The sequence below is a fragment of the Melanotaenia boesemani genome, chromosome 21, assembly GCF_017639745.1.
Source record: "Melanotaenia boesemani isolate fMelBoe1 chromosome 21, fMelBoe1.pri, whole genome shotgun sequence".
Lineage (NCBI taxonomy): Eukaryota > Metazoa > Chordata > Actinopteri > Atheriniformes > Melanotaeniidae > Melanotaenia > Melanotaenia boesemani.
This window is the reverse complement of record NC_055702.1, coordinates 16,253,238-16,277,010: the sequence shown is the minus strand read 5'-3', so window position 1 is coordinate 16,277,010 and position 23,773 is coordinate 16,253,238. Positions and strand designations below refer to the sequence as shown.

Sequence of the window (23,773 nt, the reverse complement as noted above, 5' to 3'; positions counted from 1 at the left end):
CTGTGTCCTCTGTGTTCCCAGCACAAGGCTGGCACATTGCTCTCTGTCTTGTGAACACGGCCTTCCTCTCCCCGTCTCTGCTCCTTGGACCTGAGAAATAACCCTGAATCAGCAGCAACTTTATCCAGTTTTCTGAAGATTTAACGGATTATACCTGCTGAAAACACATCAGTGCTTCTGTTTTTTTTTAAGTGCAAGAATTTAGAAAAGGAGTAGATTTTTTTTTCCAGCTCCAGAGCTGTATTAGTTTTCCAAGATGGCACCTGTGAGAGGCTGGATGGTTGGACTCCTGCTGGTGCTATTGTGCCCATCTCAGGTCCCACTCTCTGGTTTAGTAAGTGCCCAGGATGTGGTCAAAGCAGAGGAAGATCTCTACACCAGACATGCTAAAGAGCTTGTGGACAAAGAGGGTGAAACAGCTGATGGAGGTGATGGTACTGAAGATGATGAAGATACAGCAGAAAATGATGAAGAAGGGGATGTAATCAATGACGAGGAAGCAGTGGCAGAAGAAGAGACAGCTGATGAGGGGGAAGAAGCTGCAGAAGAAGAGAGTGATGATGATGAGTCTGGAGAGGAACAGGATGCTGCTGCTGATGATGAAGAGGCAGAGGAGGAAGGAGCTGATGAGGAAGAGGAGAATGTTGCTGATGAAGAGGAAGAAGCTGAGGAAGAAGCTTCTGATGAGGAAGAGGAAGCAGAGGAGGCTGCAGAGGAAGAGGAAGCAGGTGAAGGTGAAGCTGCAGAGGAGGAGGATGCTGCTGCTGAGGAAGAGGAAGCAGATGAAGGTAATGCTACAGAGGAGGAGGAGGCAGCAGAGGAAGAGGAGGATTCTGATGAAACCGAGGATGATGCTGAAGAAGAAGAGCCTGGTGACAGTGTTGTAGATGAAGATGAGGACGAAGCCAAAGCTGAACATGAGGAAGAGGAGACCTCTGAAGAAGACAGGGTAGCTGAGCAAGAGGAGGAAGAAGCAGAGGATCATATCCCTGAAGATGGCTCCGAAGAGGGCGAAGGTAAAGTAAGTAATGTATTTAAAGCTTAACTTTAAATACATTGGAATTTTACAAGTGTGAAGCATTTTTATCCACCAATAAGATGCTAAATTATACAGGAATGTACTATGACGTTTAACAAAAATAAGAAAAAGAAACTAATCTGTGATTATCTAGATAAGTACTAAATGTTCACTAACTGTTTGACTTGCTGCAGCTACTTTAGGAACACTGTCATACATTTCAGTCCTAAAATAGACTGGCTTATCTATGTGGTAGCTGGAGCCAAGCAGTATCCAATCCGTTCATTGTTAAGTGATTGTAGCTGCTGAGACCACACAGCTAATACTACTGTTAAAGTGTCCAAAGCATTCAGATAGAAATTATGTTCAGTCAGATGTGTGTTCAAAAGAAAATAGTGTAACATGGGAAAACTGGAATTGTTTTATTCAGCCTGTGTGTACATGTGTATCACCATGCCAAAAACGAGCTGAGGTCTTTCAGTGTTAAATGATTTGCCAGCAGACAGATTTGGACTAATTATAACCATGCAAGGTGCAGTCAGAAAACTTTAAATAGGTGGTTGATTGTTGAGTATGAAAAATGACTGGGATCTGACACATAAAAAGAAAAAGGGCTGGACTGGAAGTAAGATAGTCATGAGGCTCATGGTCCCTCTTTATTTGTCAATGATGGAAAAAGAATTTGAGGCTATATGATCTATACCAGTAGAAGTGAAAATTAAAAGCTATTATTATGATGATTATTTTTAATACAGTCCTTGCTCACATGCTGGAGTATAACGTCAACAGATTTTGTTCTATACTGGAATCGATAGTTTTTGGTTAAATAGTTGATCTGTCTGTAATCTAATCTTTCTAATGTTTAAAATGTTTTCAAATGATAATCATTTGCTATCTGACATATATATACATATATCTGACATATATATATATATATATATATATATATATATATATATATATATATATATATATATATATATATATATATATATATATATATATATATTATGTTTTTGTTTTTATGCCCTTTTTGCCATAAAGCCCCCTATTGTTTTCAATGAGAAAAACATATAATATGCATTATTTAGAAAAAAATAAGAATGCAAACTGGAATATTTTAAATGAGGTTACTACAGCCTTGACAAGGTCAGTAATAAGAAAAACAATGATTTTGAGTCATTATTACTTTTAAAGGTATGTGTATTTATTGATAAAAAAATTATACTTTGTGTTTAGGTACCAGAACAATACCCCTCATAAAAGAGTCATAAAAATGTCATATATACATTTTTTTTCTCACTTTTTTCACATCAGATCTTTTCAACAACTTGAGACCTAACCATAGATAAAGACGTTTTAATTTTATTTTATTTTGGTTTTTGTCTTATGCCTTTTTTTTTTAAATCATGAAAACTCTCTCTTGATCAAAAAGAAACAAACAATTTTTTTCTTCTGTTATTCAAATTTCACACATGCACACACACAAAATATATTGTCATCCACATTCACATCACTCTTGGATGTGTATCCCAACACACCAAGACTATTTTTATAGTTTTCAACTTTTTATTGCCATGCATTTTGCAAGGTAATACACATAAGCCTCCATGGAAACTATGTAATTAACCTGTGCTGCACCTGGTGGTTTAGGGGGTCATTCCACCTAAAACCTGTTTAACCTGTATTTTGAAGGAAGGGAAGGTACGGGCTTTTGATCAACAGATGTCTTAAAACAAACTTACAGAAAGATGGAAATAAAATAATGTTATATTCAATCTGATGAATGCTCCTTAGCCTGGAACAGTTTCACTGTCAGCACTCTTGTCAGGTTGGTAAAGTCTCAGAGTGATGTCAAGCAGCTTAATCCCTCAACACTCAACACTCAGCAGCAATGATTTTATTTATTTTTCTTTGCTCATTTCAGATGAAAGTGACAACGCAACAGAAAACCTTGGTGGCTTAGCTGAGGAGGAGACAGGCACAGATACACAACAGTTCCACTCTGGCTCTTTGTGTAGTGTTTGCACCATATGTGAGGTAGAGACAACATATACATTAATAAACTGAATACAATAATATTTTCTTTCAGCCTGAAAATAGTGGATGCTCAATTTTCACTTGTCTCTTTTAGCATTGCGCCAAAAACTGCAACCATTGCCCCTGTGAGGAGGGAGATGAATCAGCTCATTGTGAGGAATGTGAGGTGAGCATTTAGTTTGTGTAATGCACAGTTCGTTTGACAAAGATCTCCTTGTGTTAACCCTTTTGTCTTTTCCAGGGCTGCTCATCCTGCTACATTTGCCCCATACTGTGTGATACAGTTTGCACACCAGGTATGGAGTAATAGTTATTAGTCCTACTGTGTTTGCATCACTGTTTATTGGGTCTGAATTTGGTATTTATTTTGCTTCAACTTAGGTGGCCTTGTTGATGAGCTATCTGGATCCCTCTTTCAGTAAGAGTCTACAAAAAAAGTGATATTTGTAAGAAAGCAAAGGCACTTATATTACAGAAAGTGTCATGGGTTTAATCATGCCCCTGATTTTGTTTTTCAGGACTATTACCTCCCTGCTCTGAGTGGGCTGGAGACTCTTTTCATGCCAAATTCTGGCTTCACTGGATGCTGCTCTTTGAACTGCTGCTGTTTCAGCAGCTTCGGATTCAACAAACGCTTGCTCTTCTCATAGTTTATGTTTTAAGAATGACTTCTATAATATTTTACACTAGGATTTGATCAACCTTTGCAGGTTTTATTGTAAAGATATCTTTATTTGAGCTATGTATTTTCATTTCACAATGGCGGGAATCTAAAGATTGTAAAGAAGATGACTGCAACTGAAGTACATGGAAATGTGTCGGGCTATATTCATGGAGTTTGCTGTTTTTTAGAGGACAATGTCAAACATGTTAATGTTTAAACACTGTACAAAGTAAATACAGACTAATCCGCAAACAAATGTTGCCCTTTATGTAAAAAAAAGTCCAAGGCTGCTTGTCTTCTCTGCTTCTCTTACAAAGTTTTTTTTTTTTTACATGTGTGTGATCTTTGAAACAGAACTCCTGGATCATTTTTTAAAACATCCTATAAACATATTAAGCTTTATGAATTCAAGTCAGTTTTGCAGTAAATTAATTATTTTTTCAGCTTAGAATGAGTCATATCTGAAAATGATGGACTACTGTAACAGAACCAGCAAAAATGAGATAAAATAAAATAAAAACAAAAACTTTTCATGTCTCATCTTTTTTATGCTTTAAAAAAATAAAAATAAAAAGAGGATATTGACGAAGGATATTGTTGCAGCCTGCTGTTTCTCTGCTAGATATCCATAAATCCCTCATGCTCTCTCATGCTTGTCTTCAAACAGACAAGTACATATCATAAAATGTCCCACTTGGTGGAAAAACTGTGATTCATGTTGATAAATTCTGCATATTCGAACCTTCAAGAGTGAGTCACTGCATGTTGTGCTTGAGAGGAGTAAATATGCCAGGACGGAACAGCTGTTGACACCTACACTTATATATGATGAGGGTATACTTGTAAAAACGTAGAATTTTAGTTACTTTAGTCTTCTGTGTTTTCCTTGTAAATGATATGTACTTAGATAGCATCTTTTTAACCACTCAAAGTGCATTACAAGCCACATTTGAGTAGTAAGTGGACAGGAAAGCGGGTCAGACAGAGAAAGTGGGCTGTTGCCTTTCCATATGAGTCGCCTGCTCTACAAGGTGAGCTAAAAATGATCTAAGCCTTCCACAGAGGACACAAAGAGCCCATTGGAACCAACATGGACACTTTGACATGTAGTCTGGGAAGGTAATTGAACCACCAACCTTCTAACTGGAAGACAACCACACTTCCTCCTGAACTACAGCTGCTCATGTTCAAGATGGGGCAATTATTCCCACACAATAATAATGCCACAGTTTGGTCCACTAGTTTCCTATTTAGCTTCCTTTCTACTAACACACTCACAACTGAAAGGTTTTCTGCAGATTGCAGAAATCTGAATTGGAAAGAAGGTTTTTAAACTACTGTCCCCCTCAGAGTCTGTCTTGCTAACCCAGATTGTGAAAGCTGCCGAATCTCATGAAGTTTTTCAGCAAGTTGTACTGACTTTTCTGAGGTTTGAGGTGAAGTGAAAATAAACTCTCTGAAACTTTAATGGTGTGGGATGTCAGAGGAATGCTACAGGTACAAAATAAAGCTAAAAACAAAAAAAAAACAACAAAAAAAAAACTGTATACTCAAACTTTATCGTATTAAGCACAGAGTTACACTCATAAGCCACAAAACTAGTCGGTTTAGTCATGAGACACATACTGTAGCACCTACAGGTGTACACATGGTTATCAGTATTCTTAAACCAAACTTTACGCTGTTGAGCTTTATTTAAGCAATATATAACTGACATATATGTTATATATTAGCTGTATATGTTATAAATACCTGTGCTTCAGCTTGATCCTATCTACCTGATAAAACAACCACATCATTCAAGCTTGCGCTCAAACAAGACTGCTGCAGCTACTTCCTGCTTGTTATTTTTTACTACAAACAGCAATTTTTAAGCAATTTAGTGGCTACTTAACTGAACTTTGAGCATTAAATCAGTATAAAACAATTAGTTTATACTGAAAATGTCTTATTTTATAAGTTTTATGTATTTCTCAGACAGTCAATCTTGGAGACCCAGTAGTTGCTTAACTGAGTTTTCTGTATAGTCTTTATCTAACACAGGTTAACAACAAATGTAATAATTTTACATAATAAAGTAAAAATCCATGCCTCTCACCAAATAGCCACTGGCTCCAGCTCCCCCCGTGACCCTGCACTGGAATAAATACATACAAATGATGGCTGGAGTGTCAAGATTTAAAAGTATTACGGAGAGAAACCCGGTTCAGTTTCTCACTGACTTTTTACCCTCATGTAGGAAAAACAAAAACAAGCTTTGATGGGAAGAAACAGGACTCGGTTGCCATCAGGGTCTTGTGTCAAATAAAAACAATGTTTGGAAAAAAAATGGAAAAATGTTTTGAGCATTGTTGAATAAACAGAAACAGTGTTGGTTGCCAGGGAAGAATTGACCTTTTTATTATGAAGTATTGATAGAATCTAATAAACTTCACTGCAGGAACAATATTTATTGAGTTTTAGTTTGTTAGCCTCAAACCTTTCCCTCTGAGAATTTTAGAAATTGAGAAGCACATCAGATTGGAAAAACAGGACCAACCTTTCCTTCTCCAACCCAGATTCTTTTAAATAAATCTTGTTAATCTCTCTGTGCACAGTTTGGATTTTTTTTCTTTTTCTTAAATGTAAACGACAAAGATAGTTGCTAATGAGTTGTGATGATCTGTGCATGACGTGAAGGGCAGAAAATGGTTCATTTAGCAGAATGATGTGTGTAGAAACAAAGGAGCAATTATATAAAAACAAGTGAGTAAAATGGCATGTAGCCTTGTGGCAAGAGAAAGTCATCCTTTCCCTGAAGCAGCAGTGACCCATGGCATATATCAATATTGTTATCAAAATATTTTTAGGACAGAGGTTTTCTAAAATCGAGGACAATAAGCCTCACTTTTGTGAAAAAGTACACATGTCTTCAAACTGGAATAATAGGGCTGGTGTAAAGCTTTGAAAACTCTAAACCAAGGCTTAAATTACCTGTGAAAGAATTTTTAAGTTTGGTATCTAAACTGTAGAGAAGTGGCACACAGCTCAGTGTCTCTCATTACATCAGATTAGAGTCAACACTCTAACACAAAGGGCTTAGAGGGTGTTCTCAGGTATCAGATACCTGATCAGTTACTGATATTACTTCAGTTGCGGTCAGCTTCATTTCAAATTAAGAGCTTAGTTTGGTTGAGCCCCATATTCATTTATGATACATATTATTTTGGAACAGCTCCTCTAGTAACTATGTCCTTTACATTGTGCTTTTGAGCACTATATTATAATATTAAGCTTATTATTCTGAGAGTTAGAAAGGAAGTATCAAACACTACCTCTTCCATTCTCAGGATTTTTTAATAATCACATATTGTATTTTAGATAAAAAAAGCTTGATTCAATGTTTCATTAGTCCTTTTAAAAGTGTTCACAGTTATAATTAGATGCTTAAATTTTAATTTGTTTGGTTTACATTAGAGGAATTATGTAACCTTTGAGAGTTAAGGCTCAGCCAGGGTCAGTTATGTCACCCTTGTGAGCCATTATATGTGCGCCACAGCTTGCTGGGATTGATTTCACATTGTGAATTGGTGTTTTTATGGACAGACCCACTCTACCAGGTAGAACCACAGAGAACCTAGAAAACTTTAGCTTTTTCTGGCTTTCTGTCATTCAGAAATATGAATGGTTTTGTGAACAAGTGTGCAAGATGCAGCTATCACGTTTAACTTGAGTGTAGGTGTCACTGATATCAAGCTTGAAAATGGGTGCTATTCAGCCAGAGCACTGAGGTCTAACTGATTGGAAAAACATCTTAAGTTGGTCTCTACTTTTTATATACATGTAAATTAAACCAATGAGGGGACATGTAATGTTACATGTCCCCTTCATACTGATTTGGTGTTGTATGTTGAATACACAGGGTGCTCCTCCCACTTCATAACCTTCTAACTACATAATTACCTTGAAACTGACTAAATCACCTTTAACACTTTCCTTGTTGGTCAGCTTATTTGGAGTTGGATGCACTTTTTAAGGACTGTGGGATTGCAAGGCCAGCTTACAAAACATTCTTTCCCTCAAGCTGATTGCAGCTTTAGAGTAAAATGCATTTTCTGCAGGCTTTGAAGGATCAGCACAGTTCATGTTTGTTATATTTCTTTTCCAGCCACTGCAAGTGATTGGTGCTACAGTGGTTGTGGTAAATAACAAGGAATATCTAACATTTTAAAATATTTACACCACAGCTATGATTTATGGAGCGTTTATGTTACAATGCACATCTATCCTTTACAGCTCACACCCACTCTCACTGGAAAGACTTGTCTGGATCGTTTTGTGGAGAAAGCAAACAGTCTCCAATAAATATCAACACCACCATGGTTATAAGTGATCCTGAGCTGTTCGATTTTACCTTTATAAATTTCTCCAACCAGCATGTCATCAAGTCCATCATAAACAATGGACATACAGGTAAAACAAACTGAGAATGTATGTGCAGCTGCACCTGTGATTAAAGTTGAAAAAGACCTTTTATGTAATTCAAATATGCAATGTGACACACTTAATCTTTTCCATAATTTCCCTTCATAGTGGAATGCATCTTGGAGAATGATGCAGTTGAAGTGAATGGAGGTGGACTCAGTGGATCCTATTCTACCATTCTGTTTCATTTTCACTGGGGTGATACACAGCATCATCCAGGTTCTGAGCACACAGTTAATGGGTACAGATATCCAATGGAGGTACAGTGGCATGACATCATTTAACTTAATTCCTTTTTTCTTAATGTGTGGCTTGATTTACAGCAGGGATCTCCAACTCCAGTCCTCGTGAGCTACTGTCCTGCAGGTTTTGGATTTTTTCCTGATGCAACCTGACTTAAATCACTGGGTTATTAACAGGCTTGTGCAGAGGTGTGTTGTAGTAGGAGACATCTAAAACCTGCAGGACAGTAGCTCACGAGGACTGAAGTTGGAGATCCCTGATTTACAGTATCTATTTATGTAATCTCTTGTAGATGCACATCGTCAGTCTGAAGAAAGGTCTCACTGTAGACGAAGCTCAACAAATACCAGATGGAATAGCTGTCCTTGGGTTTTTCATAAATGTATGTCCTGCACTTTCCAAAGCTATATATATATATATATATATATATATATATATACAAGAGGTGACTTATAAATCAACAGTGTTTTTCTTTACTTCTTAAAGGCAACAGAAGATAGACATACGTCAGGAGCATGGGAGATACTTGCATCTTACTTGGAAACCATCAAAGGTTGGATGTGATATCTTTTTATTGCTCTTAAATTCTATTATTTAATTTTAAAAATTATCTTGCATTACTTCACCTCCAAGACCAGAAGTAAAATGTATTGAGATTTTTGTTGATGTTTAATGTCAAGCTCATTGTCTTTCTCTTTTCCCTCCAAAAGACATGAAAAGTTCACTAAAGCCCAATTTGGCTCAGAGACAATTACAAAACCAAAGAATTCAAACAATCGCAGTTGGCGACGTGGAAACGCGTCTAGTCAACGTTTTCTAAAAACAGCAGAGCTGATTATACAACCTCACTGTGTTGCAGGTTATGCAATTCTGTGCTGCTTTCGTGGCACTTTTAGGAAAACCTGCAGTAATCTGTTCTACTATTCTTCTCTGTTACTATTGTATCTGTTCTACTTTTCTTTCTATTTTCAAGTAAAAATCACAAAAGTTTGACAATATTAAGTAAACAGGGACAAAAGGATAGATAACTGAGGTTTATCTTTTGTCATCAAACAAAAATCCATTTTTACAGACCACATGACTGTCATTTGATTATAGTTTTTTTTTTTATGTTCCTCCTTTCACAGAGACAGATAAAGAGGTTGAAGTTAATCACAACTTCTCTATCAGTGACCTGATCGGACATGTAAACCTTACAAAGTTCTATCGATACATGGGTTCCCTGACAACTCCAAAATGCAGAGAAGCAGTCGTGTGGACGGTCTTTCACGAACCAATCAGTGTAAAGAGTGATGAGTGGTGAGTCTTTATTCAGAACTCATGTTTGGCTAATACGCATGTTGGCCTGCAGCCAAGCAAAATAGTCTTCCTTTTATCACAAGTTATTTAACTAACCCAACCCAGCTGAGAAATAAATGCTGGAGAGGAAGTGTGTTGTTGTAGTGTGTCGTCTACATCTTTATCAGTTCTTTATCAGCTGAACCATTACATGACCTGTGGCGAGTGTAATCTCAGACGAACTGATACACAGTCGCAGTCGCTGATGTGTATGCAGGTTAGCGTCATCAGATACCAGAGACAAGTAACAGGAGATACTGGTGCCTGCTGGTTTAATAGTTACTGTTGGCTTCTTTTATTTTTTGTGGACTACATCAGCAAGGAATGTTGACCAAGCTAAAAACTGAAAAAAGAAACAAAAAAATTAAGAGATAAATGAGCCATTTGAATGTTGCAGAAAGATTATCTTTCTCTACATCTCATCTACCTGACAGCCAACAGGCGTTTGACAAAGAAGGTGCGTTTTAGCTTGTGTCATGACTCGTGCCTTCTCTTGGCAATGACTTGCTAGTTAACATGCGCACGTATATTAAAATCCTAAAGAGAAACTGAAAATCATTAAGGGAAAATTCTCAGGCATGTAGCAAAAGACAAATATATATATATATATATATATATATATATATATATATATACACACACACACATTATTTTTAAGATTAAAACAGAGTTTTTTGTGCTGCTGTAAAAATGCAACACTGGTAGGACAGAATGTTACCCAAATATCCCAAATCCAAATTTGTCTGCAGGTTTTAAATACCACTGTATAAGTGTAAAAGTTGTGTATATATTCATGGTTACAGAAAAAGTGGCTGTGATGCTGCTGGTCAAGGTGAACAATGTTGATGTAAAAATCTTGTTGCACTGAGTTTAAAGACGTGCAGTGCTTGATCAGAAATCTGTAGCTTGCATCACATCTCTGCTGGAAACAGTCCCTGGGCTTCAGTAGCTGCTTCTCCTGCAACATCACACACAGATACATAAACTGATACACATACACATTTTGCCAGATAAAAACTGTTACAAGAGCAAGAATATCTCTGCAGTTTTAAAAGGACACAAAAAAGTTTTCTCCCCAGATTACATTTATTGTGCTACATTACAGTCCTGAGTGTTGATACCAAACCCTTCTATCTGCTATGAAGTCTGATAATACTTACATATGGGACAGGCTATTTAATCTACTAGAGCATATTACTGTGTAATTGTTTGCTTTAGCTTAACATAGGTTGATGTAATGAACGAAACATAATTTTTTCTGTTTGCAGATTAAGATGTTTCCCACAATGACAAAACTCTCTAATGTCTACCGACCTACACAACCACTTAATGAACGGCACGTGTATGCGTCCCCCTGCAACTTCAGAAATCATGCATTGTACTGTTACTGTCAGAAGTTTACATAGACCTTTTGTGAACATTTAAATCATAGTGAAATTAGACTCTTAATTATGTCTTTGAACTGTTCTTTGTCTGAGGTGAAATGATTGAACAGCATACACATCAAAGTAAAAAAAGTTGATTGTCTGATCAACACAGGGTCAGTATTATACAGACAGGTTTATAAAATAACTGGACAACCTCTTTCGCCATTAATTCTGTATTGCTGAAAGCTGTACCATAACTTTTTTTTTAAATCACTAAAGGGATTATAATTGACTGGACGTGCTTCTCTGTGCCAACATAAGGTGTTTGATGGTAAAACTGGACTGAACCACGCACGGCATAGCCAAAAGGTTCAGGAGAGTTAGTGGAGATATAAAAAAGAGATTTATACAAGTGAGAGATAGCTTTTGGAGTTATTTCCAAACACTTGCAATTTTAGCATCATAGTATCTGTTGAACTAAACTCAAAGGGATATTTTTCATGGCGATGACAAACAAGTCCGCGGTTGAGACTTGGATTCTGGGGGAATTCTGCTAATTTTGTTCCTACAATCTGTGACATCAAGATTCACTAAAGGTTGCAGCAGAACATTTGGATAAGTCCTGAGCTCAATGCTGTTTAAAATATGTAGACAGGTAAGCATCAAGGTGATTCCAGAAAAGGAGCCAATTCCATTTAACTATGAATTCTGAAAGGAAAAGTGATAATATTAAAACCAGAGTTCAACCAGAGGCTTTTCTATAGCTATAAAATCTCTTATCTAGCTGTATTTATATTTTATATTTTGGTTTTCTTTTCGATGTTGGAGATTAATGTTGTACAATTATTCAGCCTCAGGAAAAAAGAACATGAAAAGTCCGTATTACCACTGCAGTCATGTTCCTTATGAGTCCATCCAGAATCTTGAAAGATCACGCATATGTTGACTCTTTGTTTGCTAATTTAACATTCTTGTTCTTTTAATCTTTAGCTCATTCATGGTGCTACGATGATCACTGTGGTATGTATTCTCTAACCTGTACATGTTGGAGATGTTCATAAGGATCATTTTGCAGGGACTGAGTTTCAGAAATGTTTAGAACCTTTTACTTCTCTTACATCAGACCTCAGTCCGTCTCAGTGGCATCTTCTTCCTGACTCTTACTGTGATGGTGAACGCCAGTCACCCATCAACATTGACACAGAAAATGTGGAATTGGATGAAAGTCTTGACTCCTTCAAATTTACAAACTTTGACGACAAGCATGCTATCAAGTACATCACCAACACTGGCCACACAGGTTTGGATGTTTTCTTTTATACAACATTAGTGTTGTTACAGTGGTTGTTGTAGTTATGGTTGAGATTAGATAATAATCTAAATGTGCAGAGTGGAAAAAAAAATCAAGCTAAAGTTAAATCTATTGACACATTACAGTTAGCCTTTAAGCTTTCAGAAGGAGTCTTAAGAGTGGAAATCTAAAAAAATAAATAAATTATTTTGTCGCCTTTTTTCTGTTATGCCATCTTTCTGAACTTCCAGTAAAGTGTGTATTAAAGGACGATGTGGTGGAGGTTTCAGGGGGAGGTTTGGAACATGATTACTCCACACTACAGTTCCACTTTCACTGGGGCACCGAATCACAAGACTCAGAGGGTTCAGAACACACTGTGGATTCAAAAAGATACCCTATGGAGGTAGTTGCATACACACACACACACACACACACACACACACACACACACACACACACACACACACACACACACACACACACACACACACACACACACACACACACACACATTTTCTACATTTAAAGCTTTGTTTTCTGACCGCCTTGGACTAATATAATTCACTGCTACTTGTGTCTAGATGCACATTGTGACCAAGAGGAAGAATTTAACACTAGATGAGGCCTTAAAGATGCCTAATGGCCTGGCAGTGCTGGGATTCTTTATTGAGGTAACAATAAAGCATAATGGACCACTAGTAGGAAATTTATCTGGCAAACGAGCTTAGTCATTCAATACAGTTAGTCAGCACACGACAGAAGATGACATAACCTCCTCACGTTGTCATATGACATCTCTTTTGACAGCATACCAGTAGCTTATCTCAAGCAAGACAAAATACCATGATCTCCACCTTCCCCTATCCATTCAAGATTATATTGTCTGCACAAGAAAGAAAAAGAAAATCTCCCCTCTACAGTATACTGTACATACCATTCTTTCACCATTCTTTCATAGAAGAATGTCCTTGTATGGGATAAAAACATTTCAGAATGTTTTTAGTAAATGGTTTGTATTATGCCATGTTAGACTGAGTCTCTGCAATTATCTAAGTACATATGTATGTTATTCATTTATATTTTACATGGATTTTTTAGAGAGAATTAAGGCATTTTATATCAACAAGAAATCAAGAAATCTATTTTTTAATGTCCATATTTCAGGTTTCACATGCAAGCAAAAGCAGCTCACATTTGAATGAAGCTGTAAGTAATTCAATTTTCTATGTGACCTGAATATTGGAGTTTGACATTTTCTGATTTTACCAGATCACAACGTAATAAAATGTTTTAAATATTCGCTATGTTTGTCTCTATAGGCACACCCCTCATCAAGTCCAACATCTGGCATGGAAGCTTGGAAAAAACTAACTACCTACCTCCCAGCCGTCCAAGATATTAGTGAGCAAACTTCGTCTTTTTTTTATAAAAGTGTAAAAATATTGAATAAGTACACAAATTTATTGATACATATTTTGCATTTTTGCTTTATTTTAGACTCTAAATTTGAAGTCACAGATGAGATCTCCATTGATGACTTGCTGGGGAGCGTGAATCGCCAATCATACTACCGCTACAACGGCTCCCTTACAACCCCTTCATGCAATGAAGCTGTTGTTTGGATGGTGTTTAAGGAGTCTGTCAAGGTGGACCATGACCTGGTATGTGCCATTCATCATGCCCATTATTAGATACATTAAACAGGTGATGTTGTAGCCTTAATCTGCAGTCTTTTGCACTAATAACAGACAGAATAAAAATAGTAGTTCAAATGTAATTTTTCACTTTGAATAACACAAACTGGTTTTCCAGAACTGGAAAGCAGCATAAACAATCAGCAACAAACTGTTCTGTATCATTTCCCCTGTTTGTTGTTGGCGTTGTTGTTGTTTTGTTTTTAGTGAACAATGAAACTTGCTACAGTAGTCTGACGTGTTGATTACTCTAACAAACATATCAGATTTATTGATGCAACACTTGTTTTAGCATTACTGTTATGCAAACATTATAGCGCGTGATTGAAGCTTAAAAAACTGCAAATGAAAGGGTCTGACACAAAATCTCTTACTCCTCTTTGATATGTTTTAAGAGTTTACAGAGACATCAAATGCTGTAGCAGTAGTGGTAGACAAACGTAACTCAACAAGCCAATAAACAGCTGATTTAGAAAATATTCAGAAACCTCTCCTTTTTGCACGTTTTACTGAGTTGGAAAGTTAGGACAGGACTTTCCAGCACCATAATAATATGGTAATAGTCTGGTAACATGATGGTAATACAAAAGTAATAACCTGGTAATACCCTGCCCAAAAGAAGTCAGGAAATTAAGGCTAAGGTAGACTTAGTATGTAGACTCCAGCAATACAGCTATGGAGAATAATAAATCAAGACGAAAGTACAATGCAGTCTAAAGCTAAAGTGTCACCTGGAGCAAAATTATATAAATAACCATTGATGTAAATGAATGTAATTGCAGACTTTGGTCAGAGAGGTCACATTACTAGAAAATGTCAGTAGTAGTAGATGACTGCTTGGAGTTTGCCAAAATGCTTTAAAAGGAGTGTGAGCAAGAAATAGTCTCACAAACACCAAATCCTGCTCATCAATCGTAAATATTCCTCTCAGCAAAGCATGGCGGTGGAGCTATCATGCAATGGGGGAACTTTTTAACAGCAGGAAAAGGGAGATTGTTCAGAAGTGAAGGGAAAACAAGGATTTGCAAAAAACTTAAAAAAAAAACAACACTCCAGAGTGTAAGGGCATGAAACTGATCAGCTATCAAAAACAAATATGAACCAAGGCGAACACTGTAACACAAACACAAAGACTGTATATACGTGATCCAGATCTAAACTTGACTGACCAACATTTTAGAGACCTATTCCATTTAAATTCAATGGACTGAACCTCAAAATATTTAGACCTTTCAGTTTCCTTTTATTCAAACAACCATAAAATGTTCCTTTTTATTTTTGCTGCTTTGAAATTGCAGCAGTCGGTAATAAAATTCATAATCAGCATGAGACTTATCAGTAAACATCCAGGTAACAAAAAACCATGTGACTATAAACAATTCAGTCACACAGCAGTGACGTACGGTGAGGTAATGGCTCATGCGGCACTGACACCATAGGAGTCAGATTTACAATTGTAAGAACTCAATATCTATTTACTCATCAGCATTCTCTCTCTCTCTCTCTCTCTCTCTCTCTCTCTCTCTCTCTCTCTCTCTCTCGCTCTCTCTCACACACACACACACACACACACACACACACAAAGCGAAAGACTCCTTCTTTTACAGCAGCAAGAGACTATGAATAGACCAAATTAGCTGTGAACTCTTCATATGTTCTTCATAAACACAAATTCAATTTTTAGTTGGTTCTTCAAACTTGAAATTCTGGTGAATTCTTTAATTCTAATACGGGTTACTTCTCAAGAGGATAACAGGAAAAAGTAGAATAATTCACTTAGGTGAAAATTTTCTTTTCAAATACTTGATTTTTAAGGTTTTTTATTTTTTTATTTAGTCCCATAATGTTTTTTAAGAAAATTGACATCTATTTGTGGTTTTACCTTCATCTTATATTAACTTCTTGCACCGCAAAAAGATCTTTTACTTTGTTATAAAAGTCCACCTCATTTTCTTGTAGTGTTAAAAGTCTTTAAGCTCCGATAGAAACATCACTGAGTCATATCTTCACACTTCAAACGCAGGTGAAGGTTATGTTGTCCAGTCTGTTCAAGTCTTCATATGACAGCACTGCATATCTTAATGGCCGAGTTATGCTAGGTGGCTAGTAAGCGTGTCCTCATTCAGACTTGCTACTGTCAGACCTAACTCTTCCAATAGTCTCTGCTGATGCCATCAATTTTAATATAACTGCATGAGATGATGGAGTATTGAAACCTTGTTCACACTTCCCATAAAACGAGTCACATACAGACAGCCAGCAGATGAAGCTCTTTTTCAATGCATTAATCATTTAATACAGTGATTCCATCTCACTGCAGTCGTGTCACAGTGACTCAGCATTTTCAAGGTGTGTCTTGAAGGCAAATACTTGCCTGTTGGCCAGCCAACAATGAGCAAGTCATATGCTCCAAGTGCAAGTGCAGGGAGGTGGCAAAGCCTCTGGCATACAGTAGACTGCAGTGTGGCCTGTAATGTTTGTCAAAAAAAAGAACACTTTTTATTCACCTCATTGAACTGGATAAAAAGTACAGGTGCTGGATAAAAACAAAGAATCAGCAAATAAAATAAAGACTCTTATGATACTGTTATAAAATAACATTTTCTTTAATTCTTGCAGATGATGATGTTCCCAAAACATGCAGAATATCACAACGTATATTGGTCAGCCCAGTCTCTGCACGCCAGAAAACTTCACACCACAAAGGCTTCATCTGCATCCAGTTTTCCAGGACCCATCCTCCTCTATATGCTGCTCTCCTGCCTTTGTGTCCTTTTCAGGTGATCTGGGCCTGTGAAGATCTATTGTTAATTTTGCACTATTCATCCATCTTTATATACTTGCAAAATGCTTGGACAGTGACACTGACCTTGTTTATAAAAAGACTATCACCACTTTGATTCTGCAAACACTTAATAGACAAGAATATCAGCAATCATGCTTTGGGGTGTTATTCTATTGTATTGGATTCTATTGAAATCTATTCTATGCTACAGTCATTTAGCAGATGCTTTTCTTCAAAGCGACTTACTTCTGAGAGTAAGAACAGTACCAGTGAGAAATCAAACAGAATGGGACCCAGGTGCTGTACTGTAGTTTTTTCCCCTCTCTACAATAGTCTTTTGTTAAATTACGAGGTCATGTGTTATCCTTTACATACTGTGTAAAATGTCATGAAACCGGGGATTGTGAGTGTGATTTCAAGGCTACTTTTTATTACAATGAGCACTAGATGTACAGTTTGTTGCATGTTTTGTTTGCACAGGTCATGAAATATAGAAATGCATGGCAAAAGTAAAGTAGAATACTGACAATATTTTAGAGACTCAACTATTATAAGAGGGACCAAGCTGCCTTCCCTCAACGACATGACTTCAGGGTAAAGAATTGGTCTGTTGTGCTGATTTTGTGTGGGTATTTTTTTATGTGTACAAATAAATACATAATAAATACAAATATTCAAGGTACACCCTGGACAAGTTGCCAATCTATCGCAGGGCAAATACAAACATATGCATATTAAATAGATTTTTTCTGTCCTCTGAACAATTAATGTTCTTTACTGAATTCCAAAAGCCTATAATAACAACAAAAGCAGCAATACTCTTCACTCTGCATTTGCACCCTGCTTCCACACCACCATTCTTACACAGCCTGTAAGGCCTAAAGTGGTCCTGAAGTGCGTACATGAAGTTACTACTAACATTTTTTTACAGCCTGAAGATGGCCGAGCTCTTTCTTATTCAAACAAGTAAAAAACCTGTTCCTATCAATTAAATGAGAAGCTTGAGTCATCGTCTGAAGTTTGGCCTTTGACGGCAAAAGGGTTCAGCTTTGCAATGTTTCTCAGATGAAAGAAACTATTTATAATTATCTGTCAAGGATGATGTTCCAGAGACATTCCTAAGGCTCTTGTTTTATTAGCAGCTATACAACCTTTTTTTTCATGTTTCTCTATTCATGTACTGTAAGAAGGACTTCCCAGTTTATATATAGCCAAATACTTCGTTAAAGTGTGCTTTGGAAATGCATGTTTTCCTTGACAGGGTGCCTCGTTACAAAACCCTTTCAGAACCTTGAGTAAGAAAAGTTATGAGATCTCCCATGCTTACCGGCCAGTGCTTGTAATGGAGCAGTAACTTAGTACATTTCATTATATGTAGAAGAGAAGCTTCTATGATGAAATTGTAAAGTGGGCTACAGTGAAACGTCAATTAGCAGCATTCTCCTGCAGCAGCTATATCATAAGTGTGTATATACATAAATTAAGTTGAAATAATATAAGGAACAAGATGAAAAGGTACAAAACTATAAAAGAGTGTTAAAGAGCAGTTATCACAAAAATCCAGCTCATGTTTCCTCAGGCAGTCTTTTCACAGCCATGGGCTATAAGCTGTGTTCAAACCTGTTGGTTTGGGTTTTAATGGCTCTGAGCCTCCCAGAGGGGAAGGCGGTGAACAGAGAGTGTGTTGGGTAGGTGGGTTCATTTTGAAAGATTTTGGAAGATCTCATCCACATGGCATTGATCCCACATATTTCTGGGAGATCATATTGTAAATTAAGAAGCCTGGTCTTGTGGTAAATTGTAAAATAATTGAAATGAACAGCACAAACCACTTCACCATGCCATAGTGATCAAACGGCAAAATGTTTTCATCACAGGCTTCTTCAGCTCTGCTGCAACTGCCTTCCACAAGTGGTTGTTTGACCTAGCTCTTTCTGTTTATTAGTTCATTTTGTATAGATGATTGATCATTATTGAACTTTTACAATGCAGTTTCCCTTTAGAAAGTAGTAATTCAACATTTTACTCTTACAAATGACCACAGAAGAGAAAAAAACATTTGGACACAACGACATGAGCTGTGCATTCAGTAACTGTCATTAGGAGTTTGTGTCTGCACTACGTTTGTGTCGTCTGCAGACAGAACAGCAGTTGTCACCCTGATCGGCCAGAAAACTGATATTTATAAGGTATTGGTAGACCCACATTGTAAGATGGTCTACTTTGAGTTTTACCATGTCTCCTAACCCTTTAAGTATTTAGGTGTCAAAAAACCTGCTCAAGCAACAAGTAGAAGACAATAGTCACAGAAAGGCAAAAACAAAATAAACTTGTCAATAAGATGAACAACCTTCTTATTTATAGAATAAATGCTCAATGTCATAAAGTTTAATGAAAAGACAGCTTCACATTCGTTGAACATGAAGGTATAGAAGGAAATGCAAGACTTCCTTGATATGGTTTATTTAATTGAAAACTGTTATCACACTGAAATATTGTTGAATAAAGGTTTACCTCATCAAGAATCATCAGTCAAAAGTCTACTGTCTAATTATACCTTTTATTACAACCCTTTATTATATACTAATAATATTATAAGGGCTGTCAAATATTTGTCTCCATGCAACTTTAGGCTGCAAGTCAAATGCCATGAAAAGAAAAAAATATATATATCTTGATTTATTGGAGCAGATTTACGTTTGCTAATGCATTTGCACATAAATCGTGCACCCAACTAAAATACTAAGCACACTGGTGATTGGTGTGCCTTTAATGAACTGGCATAATTTTGTTTAAACAAAGACTCTAGTCCTGTACAGTGAGACCATTCATAGTCAACTTTATAAACACGTAGAAAAAAAGCAGAGCTGGAGTTAACGTCAAATAAGCATGTTTACTTTGGATGTTCGTTCTGAACTGAGTTCCACTTGTTTGAAATGTTAATAGTCTGGACAAACATGTTGTTCATCACATAGATTGTCAGAGTATAGCCTTATGTGGCGGTTTATACTACTATAGCTATGCTGTTTTCTATAGACAGGTTATAAAGAACTTATAAATAGAAAAGAAATATTTTATTCAGCAGTAGCCTAGTAATGTCAATAATTAGTCTACACGTTCAATCTCACGCAGTTTGGGAGATGGCACTGGAAGATAATAAGTCGATGCTACAGTAGGTGTTTAAACGACATTAATCTCACTTGCAAAATAATTGATAGAAAAAAAAATATTTCAAGTATAGTTTTATATTTCACCTGGGGTTTCCCCTCTAGCTTTAGTCATAGAAGAGACGCACTTAAGAAATTTGTTGCTTGTGCCTTCTTACGCAACTTCTGAGTTCTCAGTGATGCTGAATTAATGGGCGATTTGCATTTTTCTGTTCTACGCATGCGCATTAACCAAGGCATACTATTGTGACAATGAATGCCAAACCGGCAGAACATCCATCACAATACTTAATATATATATATAAATATAGCCTATATATATATATATATATATATATATATATATATATATATATATATATATATATATATATATATATATAACAACTTAATAAAAAGACTTTCATGTTACACTTGTTTTGACTGAAGTTCCTTCACAGAACTCTTCCCTTGTTGGCGATGCTGCATTATTTTTACTTCAACTGAGTCACTCAGTATCAGAGCCTGGGGACATTTTACTTTTATGTAAATGTTCTTACTCCCAATAATATAAAGCCAACCCCCAAGAAAATTCGTAGAGGATGGGCTGATGGGCTGACTTCTATAAAAGAGGGAGGATGAGGTTTCTCAGCTATTATTTAACAGATAATTGACACCTGTACGTAAAAGGTAGGCACTTGTTATTTTTTATCCTCCAAACTTCTGCCTTTCAGTGTTTTTCCTCCCATTAGGACCAAATTATATTTTTAGATTCCTCAGAATAACTTATTTATTTGTTCAGCCTGCTGGTGATGTGTCAGGATATTAATACTTTTTTCCCGCTTTTTCTTTCTTTTCTTTTAAGATGACGTGGTTTGTTGTAGTTGCTGTGTCCATCCTTGTACCCAGCGCTTTCTGCGCCTCAGACGCAGTCGGTATGTGGATATATTTGTCATTTAATCTTTTTTCTCTCCTCGGGACATTTTAATTCAAAGTAACTTTGATGAGACAAATTGCATCTAACAGTTTAAGTGGAACACTAATTTTTCTTTTTCCTCTCCAGCCTGGTGTTACCATGACCCAACTTGCAGTGAGTTAATTACTAGTATTTCTAAATTACCACATTTCTGTCATCCTGACGTATTTATAGCGTCTCCAACCTTCAAGTAACTTAAGTCTCTTCTCTTTTTTTTAGATGAAACCACCTGGTCAACTATTGCTGCACAGTATTGCAATGGCACGCGCCAGTCGCCCATTAACATCGTCTCAGCATCTGCCACGACCAACTCCAACCTGACTGCGTTCACCTTTGAGAACTACGACAACACCTCCGCTCTGCAGACGATCAAAAACACAGGGGCGACAGGTGTGGAATGAGAAGCTTCGTTTTTTTTTTTTTTTTTTTAAATAATTTTCATACAGTTTATGCATCATTTGCTTAATTTGCCTAAATTTCCCTTCTTGGAAACATACATGGGATGTTTTTGTGTTCTTTTTTGGTGAATTTACATTCAGCTTCCAGGTAATGAGTATTTAACTCTCTTTTTTTTTTACTCCATTAGTCCAGGTGACCCTCGGGCCTGGTGTTAAGATTTCAGGGGGAGGTTTGTCTGAAACCTACGACAGCCTGCAGTTACACTTGCACTGGGGTAATGGTTCCTCTATCCCAGGCTCTGAACATACTGTGGATGGCAAGCGTTACCCCATGGAGGTAAATACAGGTTTTGTTTGCCAGTTTACGTTCTCTTCGGTGTGTTCATATAAAAACATATGACTTTCCTTGTTTCTTCCAGTTACACATAGTAAACAGCAAGTCATCCCTGAACAGGAACACGACTCTAGCTGTTGCCGACCCCACAGGACTTGCTGCTCTTGGTTTCTTCATTGATGTGAGAAAAGACACATGTAGCTTTTTACAGTGTTGATATGCAATAGTTTAGGTGCAGCTGTCATTGTACATTGATGTATAGTAGCTGCAGTTTTTCTATCGGAGAAATGTTTTTCACACATTTTTTCTCCCAGGTAAGGCCAGGCAATAAAACTGGGCAGCCTGCCAGCTGGAGTAATTTGACGTCCTATCTGTCTAGAATTATAAAGAACGGTAAGATTTCTCCTCTTATTTATTTATTTATTTAGTTATTTCCTGTTAAATGTAACTTAGTCTCTTCACTGGTCATTTTTTGTCCTCAGGCCAGTCAGAAAATATAGCACCTGGGATTTCTCTGGACAATCTCCTGAGCGGAGTGGATCGCACCAAGTATTACCGCTACCATGGCTCATTGACGACCCCATTATGTAATGAGGCTGTGGTTTGGACTGTGTTCAAGGATCCAATCATGGTCAGCAGCGATGTGGTGAGCTATTTTGTATATTGTACATAAAATACAAATCAAGTCATTCAAGTCTTTTCATGCAGCTAACTGTCTCTATTGTCTTTCTAGATTGACCTCTTTAGCACTACGGTGCGCATCTCAGACAACACTTCAGCTTTGATGGTTAACGTCTACAGAAACGTCCAACCAGCACAGCCAGTCTCCACACAGCCAAGAAGCAATAGCAGCAGCAGCAGCAGCAGCAGCTCTGCTGCATCAGTGCGCTACTCTGTGGGTCTGATGGTCCTCAGCATCGTAGGCTTTCTGATCAGGTGATGTTGCTGTGACGCAGGTCAGGGACATGCTCCCCTTTTAATGTTAAAATGTGCACCAAGTGCTTTGTTAGTGCCTTCCAGCATGTGTTGATTAAACCAAGCCATAGCAAGACTTTTTATTTCCAGTGTAGCTCTATATATCTATATAAAAATGAAATATATATACATACATCTTTTGATGGCTACCTCTTTTTTTGTGTTGCGGTACCTGCTGACTTTTTGGGGTTGGGACTAGCTGTAACTTTTCTTATCCATTGCAAGATGGTAGATGGTTTTCAAAATGGAATATTTAAAAAAAATATTGCACAGAAAAATCCCATTTTTAAGACCAAACACGCACAATTTGTCTGTTTTTAGCGGCCAAAGTCATGCCCAGGTACCCAAGGAAGGATGCACTAAGTTTACCGGGTATATGTAGTTTAGTTTGGATATCTAACAGTCTGATTATTCTTTAAGTATGTTAATGTTATTACCTTGACGGTGCCCTGTGTCTGTTAATTAAAGAGTTGGTGTTGTGCAACAGCTGCTGGTAATTTCTCTTTTTGTGTTTCTATACTGCATCCTGAGTTTTAAGTTTAATGTCATTATCATTATGATTCTTTTTTTTATTACCCTCATTTGAGCAAATGTACCTGCCAATATTATGCACTTGAACAAGACCCAATATTAACTTATATATTATTTATGATGTACAGCTGCCTTTGTGTCTTTGGCATTATGATGCATAACTTGTACATCGTAAAAACTGTGACTCTACTCATTAAAAAAATTATCCATCACATTTTCACACTCTTGGTTTTATTATATGTTGGTAAAATAATACTGCGGGTTTCAAGGCATTACATAATGATGTGGAAGAAAAAAAATGTGACAGCTTCAACTTTAATCACATTGTAATGCTAATGGAAGGATTTGATCTTTGGAGCGCTCGTGTTCACAAAACCATTATGCTACTTAAAAACTTTGTTTCATTAGTCCACATTTTCCTGCAGGTCTGCTTTCTTAAAGCAGGAAGAGAGGATCTGTTTGTTCCTCACAGTGAGTTTAACCTTATCAAGTGGTCTGTGCCATTC

General features: G+C 36.9%; 3 protein-coding genes across 5 annotated transcripts; all 3 read left to right on the top strand.

Annotated features, from left to right (window-relative positions):
* Positions 1-21: 21 nt before the first annotated feature.
* On the top strand, positions 22-4,219 carry LOC121632812 (sarcoplasmic reticulum histidine-rich calcium-binding protein). 2 transcript variants are annotated; one of them, XM_041974568.1, is made up of 6 exons: positions 22-1,016; positions 2,946-3,058; positions 3,153-3,224; positions 3,300-3,354; positions 3,440-3,476; positions 3,577-4,219. In XM_041974568.1, the coding sequence occupies exons 1-6, from the start codon at positions 257-259 to the stop codon at positions 3,596-3,598; spliced, it is 1,059 nt and encodes a 352-aa protein (XP_041830502.1). In that variant the 5' UTR covers positions 22-256; the 3' UTR covers positions 3,599-4,219. The 2 variants fall into 2 exon arrangements, with proteins under 2 accessions (XP_041830502.1, XP_041830503.1); XM_041974569.1 differs by lacking the exon at positions 3,577-4,219 and having other exon boundaries at positions 3,440-3,480.
* A 5,372-nt stretch (positions 4,220-9,591) lies between these two features.
* Positions 9,592-18,255, top strand: LOC121632817 (putative carbonic anhydrase 3). Of its 2 annotated transcripts, XM_041974574.1 has the most exons (9): positions 9,592-9,728; positions 12,125-12,154; positions 12,258-12,434; positions 12,677-12,831; positions 13,010-13,099; positions 13,593-13,634; positions 13,748-13,829; positions 13,926-14,089; positions 16,742-18,255. In XM_041974574.1, the coding sequence occupies exons 1-9, from the start codon at positions 9,722-9,724 to the stop codon at positions 16,904-16,906; spliced, it is 912 nt and encodes a 303-aa protein (XP_041830508.1). In that variant the 5' UTR covers positions 9,592-9,721; the 3' UTR covers positions 16,907-18,255. The 2 variants fall into 2 exon arrangements, with proteins under 2 accessions (XP_041830508.1, XP_041830509.1); XM_041974575.1 differs by lacking the exon at positions 13,010-13,099.
* A 2,435-nt stretch (positions 18,256-20,690) lies between these two features.
* ca15b (carbonic anhydrase XVb) lies at positions 20,691-23,479 on the top strand. Its single transcript, XM_041974571.1, has 9 exons — positions 20,691-20,743; positions 20,919-20,988; positions 21,117-21,143; positions 21,249-21,419; positions 21,616-21,764; positions 21,847-21,942; positions 22,076-22,154; positions 22,244-22,407; positions 22,495-23,479. The coding sequence occupies exons 2-9, from the start codon at positions 20,919-20,921 to the stop codon at positions 22,699-22,701; spliced, it is 963 nt and encodes a 320-aa protein (XP_041830505.1). The 5' UTR covers positions 20,691-20,743; the 3' UTR covers positions 22,702-23,479.
* The last annotated feature ends 294 nt before the right edge of the window (positions 23,480-23,773 follow it).

Excerpts from the sequence above, each read along its gene's own strand:
- LOC121632812 (XM_041974568.1), top strand. The coding sequence starts at position 257 with ATGGCACCTGTGAGAGGCTGGATGGTTGGACTCCTGCTGGTGCTATTG. Across the intron at positions 3,059-3,152 it reads GTGTTTGCACCATATGTGAG|CATTGCGCCAAAAACTGCAA; the intron begins GTAGAGACAACA and ends TGTCTCTTTTAG. Across the intron at positions 3,225-3,299 it reads CTCATTGTGAGGAATGTGAG|GGCTGCTCATCCTGCTACAT; the intron begins GTGAGCATTTAG and ends TGTCTTTTCCAG.
- LOC121632817 (XM_041974574.1), top strand. Across the intron at positions 13,635-13,747 it reads GCTCACATTTGAATGAAGCT|GCACACCCCTCATCAAGTCC; the intron begins GTAAGTAATTCA and ends TTGTCTCTATAG. Across the intron at positions 14,090-16,741 it reads TCAAGGTGGACCATGACCTG|ATGATGATGTTCCCAAAACA; the intron begins GTATGTGCCATT and ends TAATTCTTGCAG.
- ca15b (XM_041974571.1), top strand. The coding sequence starts at position 20,919 with ATGACGTGGTTTGTTGTAGTTGCTGTGTCCATCCTTGTACCCAGCGCT. Across the intron at positions 21,765-21,846 it reads GCAAGCGTTACCCCATGGAG|TTACACATAGTAAACAGCAA; the intron begins GTAAATACAGGT and ends TGTTTCTTCCAG. Across the intron at positions 22,408-22,494 it reads TCATGGTCAGCAGCGATGTG|ATTGACCTCTTTAGCACTAC; the intron begins GTGAGCTATTTT and ends TTGTCTTTCTAG.